The 14,248-nt window shown below is 33.6% G+C and overlaps 5 protein-coding genes and 1 long non-coding RNA gene across 6 annotated transcripts; 3 read left to right on the forward strand and 3 right to left on the reverse strand.

Moving 5' to 3' along the window:
- Positions 1 to 1,260: 1,260 nt before the first annotated feature.
- Positions 1,261 to 2,615, reverse strand: LOC123676029. Its single transcript, XM_045611672.1, has 3 exons — positions 2,453 to 2,615; positions 2,261 to 2,397; positions 1,261 to 1,650 (listed from the first exon to the last, which is right to left on the reverse strand). The coding sequence occupies exons 1-3, from the start codon at positions 2,611 to 2,613 to the stop codon at positions 1,646 to 1,648; spliced, it is 303 nt and encodes a 100-aa protein (XP_045467628.1). The 5' UTR covers positions 2,614 to 2,615; the 3' UTR covers positions 1,261 to 1,645.
- A 198-nt stretch (positions 2,616 to 2,813) lies between these two features.
- On the forward strand, positions 2,814 to 3,975 carry LOC123676026 (60S ribosomal protein L26-like). Its single transcript, XM_045611668.1, has 3 exons — positions 2,814 to 2,961; positions 3,183 to 3,499; positions 3,800 to 3,975. The coding sequence occupies exons 1-3, from the start codon at positions 2,883 to 2,885 to the stop codon at positions 3,932 to 3,934; spliced, it is 531 nt and encodes a 176-aa protein (XP_045467624.1). The 5' UTR covers positions 2,814 to 2,882; the 3' UTR covers positions 3,935 to 3,975.
- Positions 3,976 to 4,025: 50 nt separating this feature from the next.
- Positions 4,026 to 4,807, forward strand: LOC123676028 (60S ribosomal protein L26-like). Its single transcript, XM_045611670.1, has 2 exons — positions 4,026 to 4,332; positions 4,633 to 4,807. Exons 1-2 carry the CDS (start codon positions 4,162 to 4,164, stop codon positions 4,765 to 4,767), a joined length of 306 nt encoding a protein of 101 aa, XP_045467626.1. The 5' UTR covers positions 4,026 to 4,161; the 3' UTR covers positions 4,768 to 4,807.
- Positions 4,808 to 5,117: 310 nt separating this feature from the next.
- Positions 5,118 to 5,913, reverse strand: LOC123676027 (protein PBDC1). The gene is made up of 3 exons (XM_045611669.1): positions 5,753 to 5,913; positions 5,594 to 5,692; positions 5,118 to 5,537 (listed from the first exon to the last, which is right to left on the reverse strand). Exons 1-3 carry the CDS (start codon positions 5,753 to 5,755, stop codon positions 5,166 to 5,168), a joined length of 474 nt encoding a protein of 157 aa, XP_045467625.1. The 5' UTR covers positions 5,756 to 5,913; the 3' UTR covers positions 5,118 to 5,165.
- Position 5,914: 1 nt separating this feature from the next.
- LOC123676030 lies at positions 5,915 to 6,532 on the forward strand. The gene is made up of 2 exons (XR_006746844.1): positions 5,915 to 6,092; positions 6,204 to 6,532. It is a non-coding gene; the product is annotated as an uncharacterized LOC123676030 (long non-coding RNA).
- Positions 6,533 to 8,332: 1,800 nt separating this feature from the next.
- On the reverse strand, positions 8,333 to 14,223 carry LOC123676024 (adhesion G protein-coupled receptor A3). The gene is made up of 6 exons (XM_045611667.1): positions 13,743 to 14,223; positions 13,618 to 13,683; positions 13,344 to 13,559; positions 12,247 to 13,285; positions 11,863 to 12,187; positions 8,333 to 11,604 (listed from the first exon to the last, which is right to left on the reverse strand). Exons 1-6 carry the CDS (start codon positions 13,952 to 13,954, stop codon positions 9,041 to 9,043), a joined length of 4,422 nt encoding a protein of 1,473 aa, XP_045467623.1. The 5' UTR covers positions 13,955 to 14,223; the 3' UTR covers positions 8,333 to 9,040.
- Positions 14,224 to 14,248: the final 25 nt, after the last annotated feature.

Consider the following 14,248-nt stretch of genomic DNA (forward strand, 5'->3'; position numbering starts at 1 on the left):
ATACAACACTGCATAGCAATATTTTTCCATCAAGACGAAATAATCAACTTGTTTTATCCACCTCTAATTATTACCATAGCAACCGCATTAATACGAATCGTACAAGTAAACCATACAGGAGTAACACAATCAATGGACTACTAGCAAAAGTATATGCTTTAATTCTTTTCAGAATTGTACGCATCATAACAAACTCCCACCTCTTCTTGCCACAATCCAAAACAACAAAGAGTGTGGAACTCAAAGGTGTGGACACCATTTAGCTTCAGAATAAACAATACTATTATAGAAGCCAGTTCTCTGAGTATTTTATTGCTTTGAGAAGATTTTATACACTACTCGATAATAAAAGTTATCTATTGAACAACGGTACCATGAATAATCCTCAAAGCAGATGACGCTACTAACGAATGATTTTTGCGAAATTGAGTCAAAATTGCATGTCAAAAAATGCAGGCCTGGTTGTATAATTTCGTTTCATTATCTCATGCGTCTGAAATTTGTACACCAAGGAATTACAAAAATATCATTAAACATTATATTTAATTTGATGTTAACTGAGTAGCTAAACATATCTATACCAATCTACCTATAAGAATTAACTGGTGGACAAATCGAAAATGCTTTTTAATTTCAAAGTTACTATTTCCGAACAAAACCTCCTCAAGTCCGTCCCTGTTATTTCTTAGGTAGTTCATAAAACTTACAAAAGAGGTAGCTTCGCGACGATGATTTTTGGAGTGACTTAATTAAGTCACTATAATCAAATCTACAGTGACTATATTCACTATAGATTTAACTATAGTGAATATAGTCAAATCTGATTCAAACCACGTTATCTATAATATATATATAATAGTACTACAACCTACATCATTCTAATTTGATTTATACTCAACAACCTCTTGCCGGAATTTTATAAACTACTTAAAAAAAATACGAAGACTTAATCATTGTTTAAACAATAACTAAAAATACGGAGTAGCAAAATTAACGCATAACAATGAAAAATGTTGGTGTATTTAATTTGTCTCTGTTTCTCGCTCAATCTCTTTTTATAGCATTGTAAAAATTGTTCAAGGTATTCAAATTTTTTCTTTTGTTAAATTTTTACCCTTGAGTTAGAGTATCTCAGCTAGAATAAGCCTCAGGATTTTTTTTATTGCACATATATCAAATTTCATTCTCGTGGATTTTTAAAAAGTAGGAAACGCAAGGAAATATAAGGGATATATATATTCGAAAAAAGAATTACAGAGCTCATTAACTAACATTTTTTACTAACAAATCATTTCAATGTACAGTACCACTAATCAAATAATCAACGATGCATCACTTTGGATCATGCGGTAACTTGAATCCAACCATCTTTGCTGTTTCATGAACAGTTCGTTCACCTTTTCCATGAAAATTTTCGTGAATTTCATTGCATAATCTTGAACTTTTCAGGTAACATAGATATGTCTCGGCCATAAATTTCATTTCTTCTCTTGCTCTACATAGCTGCTGATCGGTAGTCCTGTATTTTCTGTATTCACTGAGAATATACTGAAGAGCTAGGCTATTCTTCATATTCTCCTTGGGGATTACGTGTCTTAGTTCAGAAATTACATTTCTTATTGTCGACACTCCAGCCATTTTTAACTCAACCTACAAAACATGGGATCAGTATTTCAAATTAATAATATAATTTCATGAGTTAACAATAATCAGTAACCTACTATTTACTCTTTTCTTCTTACAAATTCAATATCCTCTTCACTATATTTAGGTTCAGAGCAAATTTCCCAAAAATCAACAGGCAATTCTGTCAATTTCTGATATGGAAAAACATGAAGAGAAGTATCGTTAAAAATATCATCAAATTTGAAGGAATTTTCAATGACAATTTCTTCAGTATAGGAAGCAATATTCAGAATGTAATTAGCTCCTTTTTGCAAATCTGTATTGGTATTTTGCTCAATTATTCTGTTGAAACTATTACAGATCAGTATACAATTATTCAAATTCAAACCCCAATTATTCCAAAGAATGTTATTCGTCAATTGTTTTGGACAATGGGGTAAGAAAAATAAAGTGGTGTTTTGGCCTGCCGAATATTTTCCTTCCAAATTTTCAGACAGCACTTTCACACCGAATTCATTCAATATAAAAATGTCGTCATTAGTGAATACAGGATCAAAAACCTTCACATCAATTTTGTGAATTTCAGAGAGACAAAGCAAAACGGCTAGTTGGTACTTGGACGTAAGGGACTCACCAACTTTGCCCAAACCTAAACAAATTATTTCTATTACTGAAGTTTTTTCTAAAATTTTTAATCCTTTCTGAAGAGCTACTGTAATTGATCTGAATATATCCGATTTTATAATTTCCTCTTTGGCTTGATGTATACGTCTGAAAAAAGTAAATATGTTAATCAAAAATTAAGATTATTATTTAGTAAACTAACCTAATTGCTTTAGATTTTTCCTCCTCGGTGAGAGGTTCAGCTATTTCCAATTTGTTGGAGCGAGATTTAAATTTCGATTTCCTTTTTTTACGAATGACCCTTTGGAAGGGAACTTCAAGGTTGGCTACAATTTCACTTGACATTTCAAATTCACATAACATAACCTTATTGAAAAATGAACAAAAGACAATTGACAAATGATTATTTACTGGTGTAGTCTGTGAAATGGATTAAATCACAGACAATTTCTGATATGGAAAATGAAAAAAATTCTCATTGAAAGGATAGAATAATCATATAAATCAATTATATAAAAAATTGTAACTAATGCAGTCATCAGCTTAATTTTATTGAATAGTTTTGATTTTGGATTTTACTATTTTTGGTTACCACGGTATTCAAATGTTTTTATGGTACATGAAACCATTCTATGACTGGATATCACAGACTAGAGAACTACAAACTAGGAACCTACGTCAAGTTTCTTTCCCGTCGGATTCTTGATTTTGGTAAGTAGTTGAGTTCAATCTATATCCATCTTCTTCAAATACAATCAAAACTCTGTTTAACTATTAGTAATTCGACTCAGTTTGTGAATTTCTTGCATTTAATACCAATATTTTATCTTTATTTCTGTTGAAGTCTTTTAAATGAGAATAGTTCAATTCTAACCTTATCATCTATAAAAACACTTTGGGTAAGTTATTAAAGCGTGTTAATCTCTTTTCAGGTTCAGTCATGAAGTACAACAAATTAGTAACCTCCGATAGGAGTAAATGTCGGAAGAGGCATTTCACTGCCCCTTCTCACATTAGGAGGAAATTGATGTCTTCTCCTTTATCTAAAGAATTGAGACAGAAATACAATGTCCGCTCAATGCCCATCAGAAAAGACGATGAAGTTCAAGTCGTTCGTGGTCATTACAAAGGACAGCAAGTAGGAAAAGTTGTTCAAGTCTACAGAAAAAAATTCGTAGTTTACATTGAAAGGATCCAAAGAGAAAAAGCTAATGGAGCCAGTGTATATGTAGGAATTGACCCTTCCAAGGTTAGTACATATTTCTTTCTGAGAAACCAACTTTGTTTAGAAAAAATTCATCAATATCTATAACTTCCCAAATGAGATCTTACTGAATTTCTTTTTTAAATGATGATTCCAAACCATTCGTAGACAGTACTCGAGATTTAACGATGAAATGCATTTAGTAAGGTTTTCTTGCTATATCTGTATTAATTGTTACTTTCTTGGTACTCTGTGGTAAAAAAATGGCACTGATCAATCCATTTCAATTATTAATTATCACTGTTTGTGTCTTCCCATATTCAAATACTGTGTTTTGTTTTCTAGGTGGTGATTGTGAAGCTCAAAATGGACAAAGACCGTAAAAATATTATTGACCGAAGAGCTAAAGGACGTGCTCTTGCTCTTGGCAAAGATAAGGGAAAATATAAGGAAGCAGCATCTGCTGTAGAAACATCTTAGATATATTTTTCTTTTATAAATAAAACACTAAGTTAAACAAGTTCTTTTTTTGTAATTTACCCTATTTCTTATCCTCTTGGGAATAATCAAAATTGAGATAGTATGGACTATTTTGCAATCTAAATGATTCTTTAATTTTCCTTTTTTTTTGTTTTTAATATTTCCATGCATTTAACCAATTATACTTGCTAAGGTTCTAAATTGATTATCCACACAATGTTCGCTCAATGCCCATCAGAAAAGATGATGAAGTTCAAGTCGTTTGTGGACATTACAAAGGACAGCAAGTAGGAAAAGTTGTTCAAGTCTACAGAAAAAAATTCGTAGTTTATATTGAAAGGATCCAAAGAGAAAAAGCTGATGGAGCCAGTGTATATGTAGGAATTGACCCTTCCAAGGTTAGTACATGTTTCTTTCTGAGAAACCAACTTTGTTTAGAAAAAATTCATCAATATCTAGAACTTCCCAAATGAGATCTTACTGAATTTCTTTTTTAAATGATGATTCCAAACCATTCGTAGACAGTACTCGAGATTTAACGATGAAATGCATTTAGTAAGGTTTTCTTGCTATATCTGTATTAATTGTTACTTTCTTGGTACTCTGTGGTAAAAAAATGGCACTGATCAATCCATATCAATTATTAATTATCACTGTTTGTGTCTTTCCATATTCAAATACTGTGTTTTGTCTTCTAGGTGGTAATTGTGAAGCTTAAAATGGACAAAGACCGTAAAAATATTATTGACCGAAGAGCTAAAGGACGTGCTCTTGCTCTTGGCAAAGATAAGGGAAAATATAAGGAAGCAGCAACTGCTGTAGAAACATCTTAGATATATTTTTCTTTTATAAATAAAATAATAAGTTAAACAAGTTCTTTTTTTGTAATTTACCCTATTTCTTATCCTCTTGGGAATAATGAAAATTGAGATAGTCTGGACTATTTTGCAATCTAAGGGATTCTTTAATTTTTCTATTTTTTTATATTTAATCTTCCCATGCATATTACAATAATTTAACCAATTATACATGCTTAAGTTCTAAATTGATTTTCCACACATGCTACATCAAGTTTATATTTTTCAATTAAGACCAGTTTAGGTGGAAAAACTTGACAATTCGAAGTATGGTAACGTACTCTAATTTGTGAAAGTCCACTAGGTATGTTTAAGTAATAAAACCATTAAAAAAAATATTGTATTGATTGATGTAAACAATTTAATGAAATATTTCATGACAGATCTGAAAAATTCAAGACATTTTTGTCCCTTAGAAATTTTTTTCTCAGTACAGAATTTACACCTTCCCTATTTCTAGCAATTTCGATACAACAAAATTGAATTTTTGTTACTAAAATAGTGTTATCTGGTCTATTATCTTCTTCTGCATTAGCTCTAAGTAATGTTCCAAAACTATAGTCTTCTAACACATCCCTAAATCTTTCGCAGAAGGGTCTCCACTTTGCCTTTTCTTCTGTACTTTTTAAATGATTTTCATCTATTACTTTTACGTCCATATCTGGAAACTCTTTCCGGAATTCTCTATAAATTAAATCATCTATTGGGGTTATTCTTAGTTGCTTCGTATCAACTGAACATAAGAGCTGTAATTTTAATTGCTGTTATTAGAAGGTCATTAAGAATCGTTAAAGAGACTTACATTAAAATAGACTTCATTATGATCGTAAGCCTTTTCAGCCCATAAATATTCAAGTTGTTTGTCGTTATCAAACTCATCTGCGGGGCGGGATAGCACATCCTAAAATAAAATGAATAAAAAACAATATTTAAAGAACATGTCCCTTATTATTAGTTTTACCATTGTTGGGTTGTGCCTTCTAAACTTTTTTGTGTTGATACTACCAAGAAACAAGTATATTCTTATTGATTAAAATTAACGTTTCTTCATTTATGAATGAAAGATTGAGGTTAAAAAATTCATATGCTTTGACACGATCATAGAACGTCGGTGTTGCTTTTGTTTTAAATATAATTTCATTTTTGAAAGGAAAACCTTTTTTGACAAAATAAATTCTTATTATACAAAAACTTTGCGTTAATATGGATCTCAAACCCCAGAGATCGAAATTTTTAAAAAAATATACACTTAAAGAGGAAGATCAACAACTCATTTCAATTTTGACTGGAATAGTAGAAGGGTACGTGAGATTTTTTTAAACCTTGATGAAAGACAAACCAATGTTTTACAGTAAATCCACCCTTAGGCATCGACATTCAAGAATTTTATACTGAAATATATATATTTACAGTTACCAAACATCTGTGGGGACTTCAAACAAAAAAAAAGACAATGCAGGAGATTTCCTCCAGAAAGTGGAACCAACTGCTTTCAAAAAAGAAAAAACTGGTTGAAATTGTTCATCATTGCAAATTTAACACATTTCATTATGGATTTTTCCGATTTTTAAGAAGATGGCGATCAACAAAACATTTTTTTATTTTCACAACATATTAAATTCATTACTAGAGTTTATAGTACAGTATATTAACAACATATTTATAAACCAAACAATCCTCATTTTTGGCCATTCTAGCGATTATGTATCTTTTTCATTATACTAATAATTTCTATAATTGACTAGGTGTTTTTTAACAAATTCGACATGAATTAGATTCGAATTTTCCCTTACATTTTTTTTATGCTTCTATAGTTGTAGATCTACTGTAAGCCCATGAAGTATTTCTACTTATTTGTTTTTCCAGTTGCTTAGAATAGCGATTTTTCTGTATTTCTATAAGTAATAAGCTTCCAATACCAATGATGATCGTTATAGCGATCAAAATAAGTAAAATCAGCTTCGCTAATTCCTCTTCGAAGTATATAGACACCAATATTCCAGATATAACTATTATAAAGAGCAATGTAGTTACAAATACGAAGACTGCTACACTGAAATTATTTCCTGAAAAAAAAAATTAAACATCAGAGATCATATCTTTGAAAACAGAAATAAAACATAGGTCCTATGGATCTAAACTAATTTACGATTCATATGAAGAATGATCAAGAATATTTGAATGCATTATTAAATCAGGGATAACTCCTAAATTAATTCTGCGCAGGGACTTGAAATACCTGTCACTTCTTCTTAGGTACGCCACTGACTTTTCTTGACTTTCCTTATGACGCAAGTTGATAAAAAGTATTCAAGGATTAAAAAACTGGAAGAAAATATGGGGGATTTATTTACCTTGGCATTTTCTAAAATGATGTAGATGGTATAGAAAAATCATGAAAAAAGAATATGATAAGGTTTTATTCAACTTACCTTTACTTCCCTTTTTCATGATTTTTCGCTTTCGTCGAAGAACTTAACATCGTCCAAAACAAGGATTTTCGAAAGCTTGTGCTCAGTGGAAGGAATGATAATTATGCTTATGTAAATAATATCGCCTGATAACACTTTTTATAGTGATGAACACATGTAAATTAATAAAACTGATGATGATTCTCACATCATTGAGTTGGACTGTTGAATCTTGACGTTCATTTTAGAAGTAAACGTAGAGCATTGGTAAATACACAATGCTAAATGGCTTATTAATAAGATGCACTTTTGTTACTTCCGTGTTTGGCTACTATGCGTCTATGGAAAACAATTAAAGTATTACTGCATAGATTTTTCATGCTTTCCTGTGTACGGGGATAGAATCAATTTTTTATTCATTTGCTGTATGTTTCATATAATAGCAGAGCTACGCGTCAGAAGTTCTACACTACAATTTTCTACCTTGAAGCAGTGGTGTATCGTGATAACTATTTGCTCCGGGCAAATAAAAAAAATGGGCTACGCATTGATATTCCTGTATGTAGAACAGGATCCATGAATTTTGAAGAATAAACATTGAGGAATCAACTCAAAAAAAAACAGCATAATCAAAAATTAAGATATTTATAGCTGTGATGAATCTAAATAAAATATTTTTAATCAAAGTGTTTGCAGCCCCAGTAGTTTCGCAGTTATGAAATTTTGCTTCCAAGTATAATGAAAATAAAAAATACTTTGTGATCAATTTAGGAATAAAAAATTGTTTTAATCTTCGATTGAAAAATGCATTTCATGCCATTCTAAACCATTTTGGTTTTGTGTGTTCTCAAGTCTTAGTATAACAGTCTTAACTTATTCAATTTTCATCTGATTTTAAGGAAATTTGGTGTGGGTAGCTTTTTCAGATGAAGGTTGCACTTTGAACATGCGCAAATGTGACATTCCCAGGGCCTCATATTTCGCGTTCTAGTCATCCGATTTTGATGAGATTAAAGGCTACATAAGAACCTCAGCTTTTCAAATATGCGATGCGCAAATTAATGTCATAAGACAGAAAATAAGGTATTGTGGAATACTTTCGGAAAGGAAAATTATTGAAAACCTTTAAATAGACAATCACATCAATATATTCATTCTCTGGCTTACAATATCTTTACACACTTGGATTTGCAATAATCATATAGCTTATTCTTATCAACAGTCTTTAAATAATTGTACATTTTCATAAACATTTCTTTTTTAAACCAGACTGTCCTGATATGAGTATATTTAAAAATATCTAAGGACACCTGGAATGAGTATTTTTGTCCAAAGGCAATATCATAACCATGTTTCAAGCAATAAGCTTCAGGATATATATCTCGATTCCCAGATCTCTCAAATAGAAAAAAAATTTAGAAATAAATACCAGTTACTCAATATAAGCAAAAACCTAAGTCTCATGCGAACCTTAAAAAATTAAAAGTATCACAGGTTTCATAAATTCATTTCACACAATTGCCACACTTCATTAATCTAAAGAGATGAGGTCTCTCAGAGCTCATAATATACTCTTTATCTACAATTGGAAATTTTAAATAAACCTTAAACTAAATCATTAAGATAATGCACATTTCGATGTATTCATCTTACAAAAAATATAATATTCGATCGTAACACTGAGCTTGTTGAAAATAAAAAGAACAGGCAAAAATTGCGAATGCACTTTGTTACGTATATGTCATCTTCGCAGTCAAAAAACCGTCCATAGAATATCTAGACGATAGAATTCTATACCCTGAGTATAGTTTCAGACAACGCCATCTCTGGGATGAAAACTAAACCGTCGTTTCAACGTTATCACTGAGGTTGTCAATACTGGGCGCCTTCTTATACTTGCAGTTCACGTACTTAGCATAGGAGGATATCTCGGAATCCGAGAAACAAGGGCTACGGCTAGATTTGCACAACTTAACCTGACCCTGAGAAGTGGAATACTTGACTTTGGGCCCCCTACGTATCTGCTGGTAGAGCTCGTCCAGGTCGCTCGCTGAAACGCTGCTTGCTCGGCTGATGTGGCCCCTTCTCAACAGCTGCTCTCGGGCAGGATCCAGAAACATCGAAGATCTCGGCTTACCACCTGTAGCGCCCTCTAAAACGTCGGAACTCAAGTCACTGGTATCGTACTTGGAAACCTGCATTCGACGACCCAAGCTGTTGGACTGTAGGAGCTCCTTGGCCATCTCCGTACGAACCTCGTTTATTTTGCAGTATGTCGGATCGTCTTCTGTAGACAGACTTTCAATAGGACTAAACCCTCTTTTTCGCACCTTTTTTGCGTCTGCTACCATGAAGCCCACATCGTCTTTTGGCACAAGATTCTTATCGGGGCTTGTTTTGTCCAAGATCGAATCTGATATGTTCTCCGAGCTGTACTCCAAGGTGCACTGTTGGGACACTGAACGCATATTGTTTTCAACCGATGGAGGATCACTTGGCTGGTTCAATTTCTTCTTGCTTCTCTGTTTGTACAGTTCTTTCTTTCTCAATCTATCCGCGTTTTTCACTATATTTTCCACAGATACTTGATTCGAAGACTCGAAATCATCCGAATCTGAGAATAAATTGGGATTTTTCTGTTTGATCTTTTTGACATACTCTACGTGTATGTTGGTGTTGTTCACCTTCGAATTAGTACCGAACATCTTTTGGTCTATACTAGAATCGTCGCACAACCTTTTTGGCTCCGATATAACTGATCCAGCGTCGCTACTGTCACGTGGTCTAGCTGTAAGGTTCGTACGCTTCATCATGTGCCTCTTTTGTCGTTTGAAGAACTTCCTCGCAACTGTACTCTGATGCGGATTGTAAAAAACATCTGCAGCACTGGTGGGGTTTTCTATAATATTCGGTATACCCTGTATTCTGTAATGTTGACGATGCAGAGATATCAAATTGACATTGTTAACCTTGGTCCCTTGACTATCTGTAAACGAGCTGTTCAAGTCAGCTGGTTTCAGCAAGTTACTGTGGTGCGAGTTAGTCTTAGTGTTGTTCGAGCTCCTGCTACTTGACCTTGAAGTGATGGTCACCTCATTCCCCACAGGCATTGTCGGAAGGGGCTGTATCTGAATCTGAGGTACAGAGTTATCCGACACGTTTCTAGTTCGAAAGCAGGTTTTCTTGCCTCTGGTCCATCTGCAGAAAGCCCCCCATTGCGTTCTTACGTCATTGCGAGCAACGCAGTAAAAGAAAAGGGTGAAAGCCGAAAACAAAGTGGCTGACACTGCATACATCCAGCTGAAGATGTCTTCCTCGTAACTTGAGAAATGGAAGGGCTGTACCGTCGAAAAAGCGCAACACAGCCAAGTGAACACGTACATAACCAAAAATATGATATAAGCTTTCAGCTGCGTGATAGGCGCATGCTCCGGATCCTCTATCTCGCTCGAGGTCTTTGTAGAAGTGCTCCTTATGCTTCGATTCTCCGCGCTCGCGAAGTTTGGCTCCAACAAATCAAGGTCGACATTCTCGGTCGCTTGAGTGCCTTCGCTCAAGTGACCGTTGACGTCCAGATTGTAGATGGCGCAACGTACGAGCAGGCAGAACACGAAAATGAAGAGGGAGAGAACTATGAACGGTATGTAGAGGGCGCTCAAAGGCGGTCCCATCTTTAGGAAACAATAGCCGGGCGACGAATAATCGTTGATGTTGATCGCTGCCGATATGCCGCAGATGATCATGGCCACGCCCCAACCGACCAAATACAACCCCAAGATAGGCTTCTGGATTGGTTGATCCGATGGCAGTTCGTCGTCATGCAGTTCTATGGTGGTGTTCTTGCTGAGTCTCTTGTACATGCAGTTGATGGCCACGCAGATCCAGAGAATGGAACATAGAGTGAAATAATGCAAGAATATACCAATAATTTGACATAACCTCAAATCCTCAGTTTGGTAAATACCGAAGATGTACATGAAGCAGAGGAAAGAGATGGACATCCACATGTTGATCAGACAATGTTTAGCCTTTTTAGCCATTTGTATGGCGTCGTAGCATAGCAGATAAGTCATGATAGCTATAAAAAAGGTTACAAAGAGAATAACGCTACCAATATAAATTGCGGGATGTGAAAATCTGAATTTCGTCAATGTTTCTGTGTATCGGATCTGTGAGATGTCTTGCAGGAGACCGTAGTAACCGAAATTTTCGCAGGAAAAAACTAAGTGATCTTGAAGCGCGTAGTTGAATTCGCAACCTTCTGACGTCCAGCTTCCGGAACCATTGTTCAATGACGGATTCCACCATACAGGAGTAAATGGGACAATTTCGTAAGCCACAGACGGTGGTGTCCTCAGTCTTATGGATACGGGATAGGTCAAATTTGTAACGGTGAAGTTGACTGAAAAATAAAATTAATTATCGGAGTAACAAACAATTTCTTCATTTTGTTTTTCAACAATACAACGTTTATGTAGATAATCCATGATCATTATTTGTTATTGCATTAATCTTTTTGAATTTATGCTATAAATAATAATTAATTATTATTATCTCTCTGATACATAAACTATTGAACTACATTATTGTATAACGCAGAACATTTATGGCAGCTGAACACGAAATGACTGACAGTTGAACTAAAATATTAAAATCTTACCTAATTTTGTCCCCACAACTGAGGATGTAACATCCTCCTTCTTTATCCGTTCGTCATCCATAGAAAATAGCTTGTTGTCAACATGCATAGCTACCAGAATCTTGTATATTTTGGAAGTCAAATTTTGATTGATCTCATGGAACAGAGTTTTGGGTATAGTTATCGATGCTTCTATAATTTTGCCTTTCATGGGCACTGCTTCAGATTCACTATTTTCGCAATAGAACAAACGATCGGTTTTGAGGTCTAGATTTACATACCATGTGCATTTTAATCCAATAAAACCATCTTTGTTAATTGAGAATTCCTCCAAAGCAAGATTAGTCTAAAAAAAAAATATTTATTAGTAGGAATTTTAGATATAAATTGTATTACAAGCATCACCTTATGGAGCTGAGGCGATGGGGTTATGCTAGCCAAATGCTCTGTAGCATTCAATAATTTGCCACAAATTTTTTCCTCCCTATCGGTCTCAACAAGATAACGTTTCGGCAAATCCAACAAATTATTAACCACATCCATAAGTACTACACCAACTTGCTCTATAGGCATGTATTCAAGGTAGTTAACGATGGTATCAACTGCGAACCTCAAATCTACCACATCTCTAAACATTCTCAAATTTGAAGTGTAATTCCTAAACAATTCGGCACTTTCTAAAATACTTGTGTTTATTCTTGAAAACTGCTGAAGGATTTTTGTTGGTTCAGAAACATATTGACAAGCCGACGTGTCTAAATTCTCCCATGTACCATTGGGCGAGCAGAAATAATCGGCTTTCTGCTCTGAGACATTTAGACTCAAGTTCAAAGATTCGCAAGTAATACTGACAGTATTATTTACAATACTTTTCGGCCATGTGTATGTACCCTTGTTATTCGTGGAGTATGCAAGGGGACAATACTTAGTTTCCTCAGATATAACAAAAACCTCAATACTTTTTGAGTAGTTCTGATGAATTGTAACATAAATACAATTCCATTCACCTGTGTGATTCTCAAACAGTTTTGGAATTTTTAAATTACTTTCCATGAGTTCTATGCTTCCTAATAGTTCATTTTTAACCTGAATATCTGTGAAAGGAATTTCTTCATTGGAAAATGTCCATTCAATTCTTGATAAAATAGATGATTCTTCACTATCTATTATCACTGGTGCTTTACATTGTAATGTCAGAGAATCACCTTCAAAAACTATTTGTTTATCAGAAGGTTTCAAAACAACTACAGAGGTACCTCCGTATGATTTTATAGAAGAACAGTCTTTTTCTAGAGATAATTTGAGTTTTCTTAAAGGTAAACCTTTGAGGTAAATAGGAGATCCGCACTTGGGGTTTGAGACCAACTTCACAGAAGTTTTTTGGCTCCATTGGAGAATCCATAGTGTTCTACAGTCGCAAATCAAAGGATTATTGGATATCTCACTGAAAATGAACATTTATATTAGAAAACCTTTGAATGGATATTAGCCATTGTACTTACAGCTGCTTCAAATTAATTAAAGGATCAAATGTACCCTGCAGTATAAAACTCAATTGATTTTGATACAATCTCAGTCTCTCAAGTTTTTTCAAATTGTTAAAAGCTAAGGTATCAATCTGACCTATTAGGTTTTGAGATAAATCAAGCCTTCTTAAATTTGGTAATTCAGCAAATTGATCTTTATGGAGAAATTTTATATGATTCCTACTCAAATCCCTGGAAAAACATATTAATTGTTTATTCAATTTACACATTTGTAATGAACTATACTTACAATTTTTGTAGTTCAATTAGTTGCACCTTTGGATAGAATGTTGTCAGGAGATTATCAGATAAGTTACTAAAATAGATAAAAATAACAGATAGTAGATGAATAAACAAAATATGACTTATTCTTACAGTTGTATTATTTCATTGGCAATATTTAGGAGGTCAATTTCGTCTAATTCACTAATTTTCTCTGTATCACCACATTTTAACTTCAGAAAGTCAGAAAATCCTTTCTGGGCGTTGTTTTTTTTGCAGTCACATTTTTTAGGACAGAAATCTTCATCCCCAGTCACATTGTGTAGAAAACATATTAGTAGAAAAAAAACAAATTTTCGACGCATTTTGCCGATACAATAATGTTGAATTTCATCTCATTTTAGGACAATTTCCACCGGAATATTGAATTTTCAAGCGAAATTCATTTAGTATATTGTGTTTCCTAAAAATTTCTAGGGTTCTCAACTTTTACCATTATTAATTTCACCAAATTTGATCACTACATTGGCACAATGATGTTCAATTCAATTGTTGTTTATAGGAACTTGTTATTTATCTGGAGCTTTGTTTACTTTTTAATTTATTCAGGCATCTAACATCATTTGTCACTTTGTCTGTGGTTCTACCGGTAAAACATT

Source organism: Harmonia axyridis, chromosome 3 (genome assembly GCF_914767665.1).
Source record: "Harmonia axyridis chromosome 3, icHarAxyr1.1, whole genome shotgun sequence".
Classification (NCBI taxonomy): Eukaryota; Metazoa; Arthropoda; class Insecta; order Coleoptera; family Coccinellidae; genus Harmonia; species Harmonia axyridis.

Coding starts and splice junctions, on each gene's coding strand:
- LOC123676029 (XM_045611672.1), bottom strand. CDS start 2,613: ATGTTATGTGAATTTGAAATGTCAAGTGAAATTGTAGCCAACCTTGAA. Junction 2,398..2,452: donor GAAAAATCTAAAGCAATTAG/GTTAGTTTACTA, acceptor TACTTTTTTCAG/ACGTATACATCAAGCCAAAG.
- LOC123676026 (XM_045611668.1), top strand. CDS start 2,883: ATGACTGGATATCACAGACTAGAGAACTACAAACTAGGAACCTACGTC. Junction 2,962..3,182: donor CCGTCGGATTCTTGATTTTG/GTAAGTAGTTGA, acceptor ATCTCTTTTCAG/GTTCAGTCATGAAGTACAAC. Junction 3,500..3,799: donor TAGGAATTGACCCTTCCAAG/GTTAGTACATAT, acceptor TTTGTTTTCTAG/GTGGTGATTGTGAAGCTCAA.
- LOC123676028 (XM_045611670.1), top strand. CDS start 4,162: ATGCCCATCAGAAAAGATGATGAAGTTCAAGTCGTTTGTGGACATTAC. Junction 4,333..4,632: donor TAGGAATTGACCCTTCCAAG/GTTAGTACATGT, acceptor TTTGTCTTCTAG/GTGGTAATTGTGAAGCTTAA.
- LOC123676027 (XM_045611669.1), bottom strand. Junction 5,538..5,593: donor ATAATGAAGTCTATTTTAAT/GTAAGTCTCTTT, acceptor TTAAAATTACAG/CTCTTATGTTCAGTTGATAC.
- LOC123676024 (XM_045611667.1), bottom strand. CDS start 13,954: ATGCGTCGAAAATTTGTTTTTTTTCTACTAATATGTTTTCTACACAAT. Junction 13,560..13,617: donor CTAATTGAACTACAAAAATT/GTAAGTATAGTT, acceptor ATGTTTTTCCAG/GGATTTGAGTAGGAATCATA. Junction 13,286..13,343: donor TTAATTAATTTGAAGCAGCT/GTAAGTACAATG, acceptor GTTCATTTTCAG/TGAGATATCCAATAATCCTT.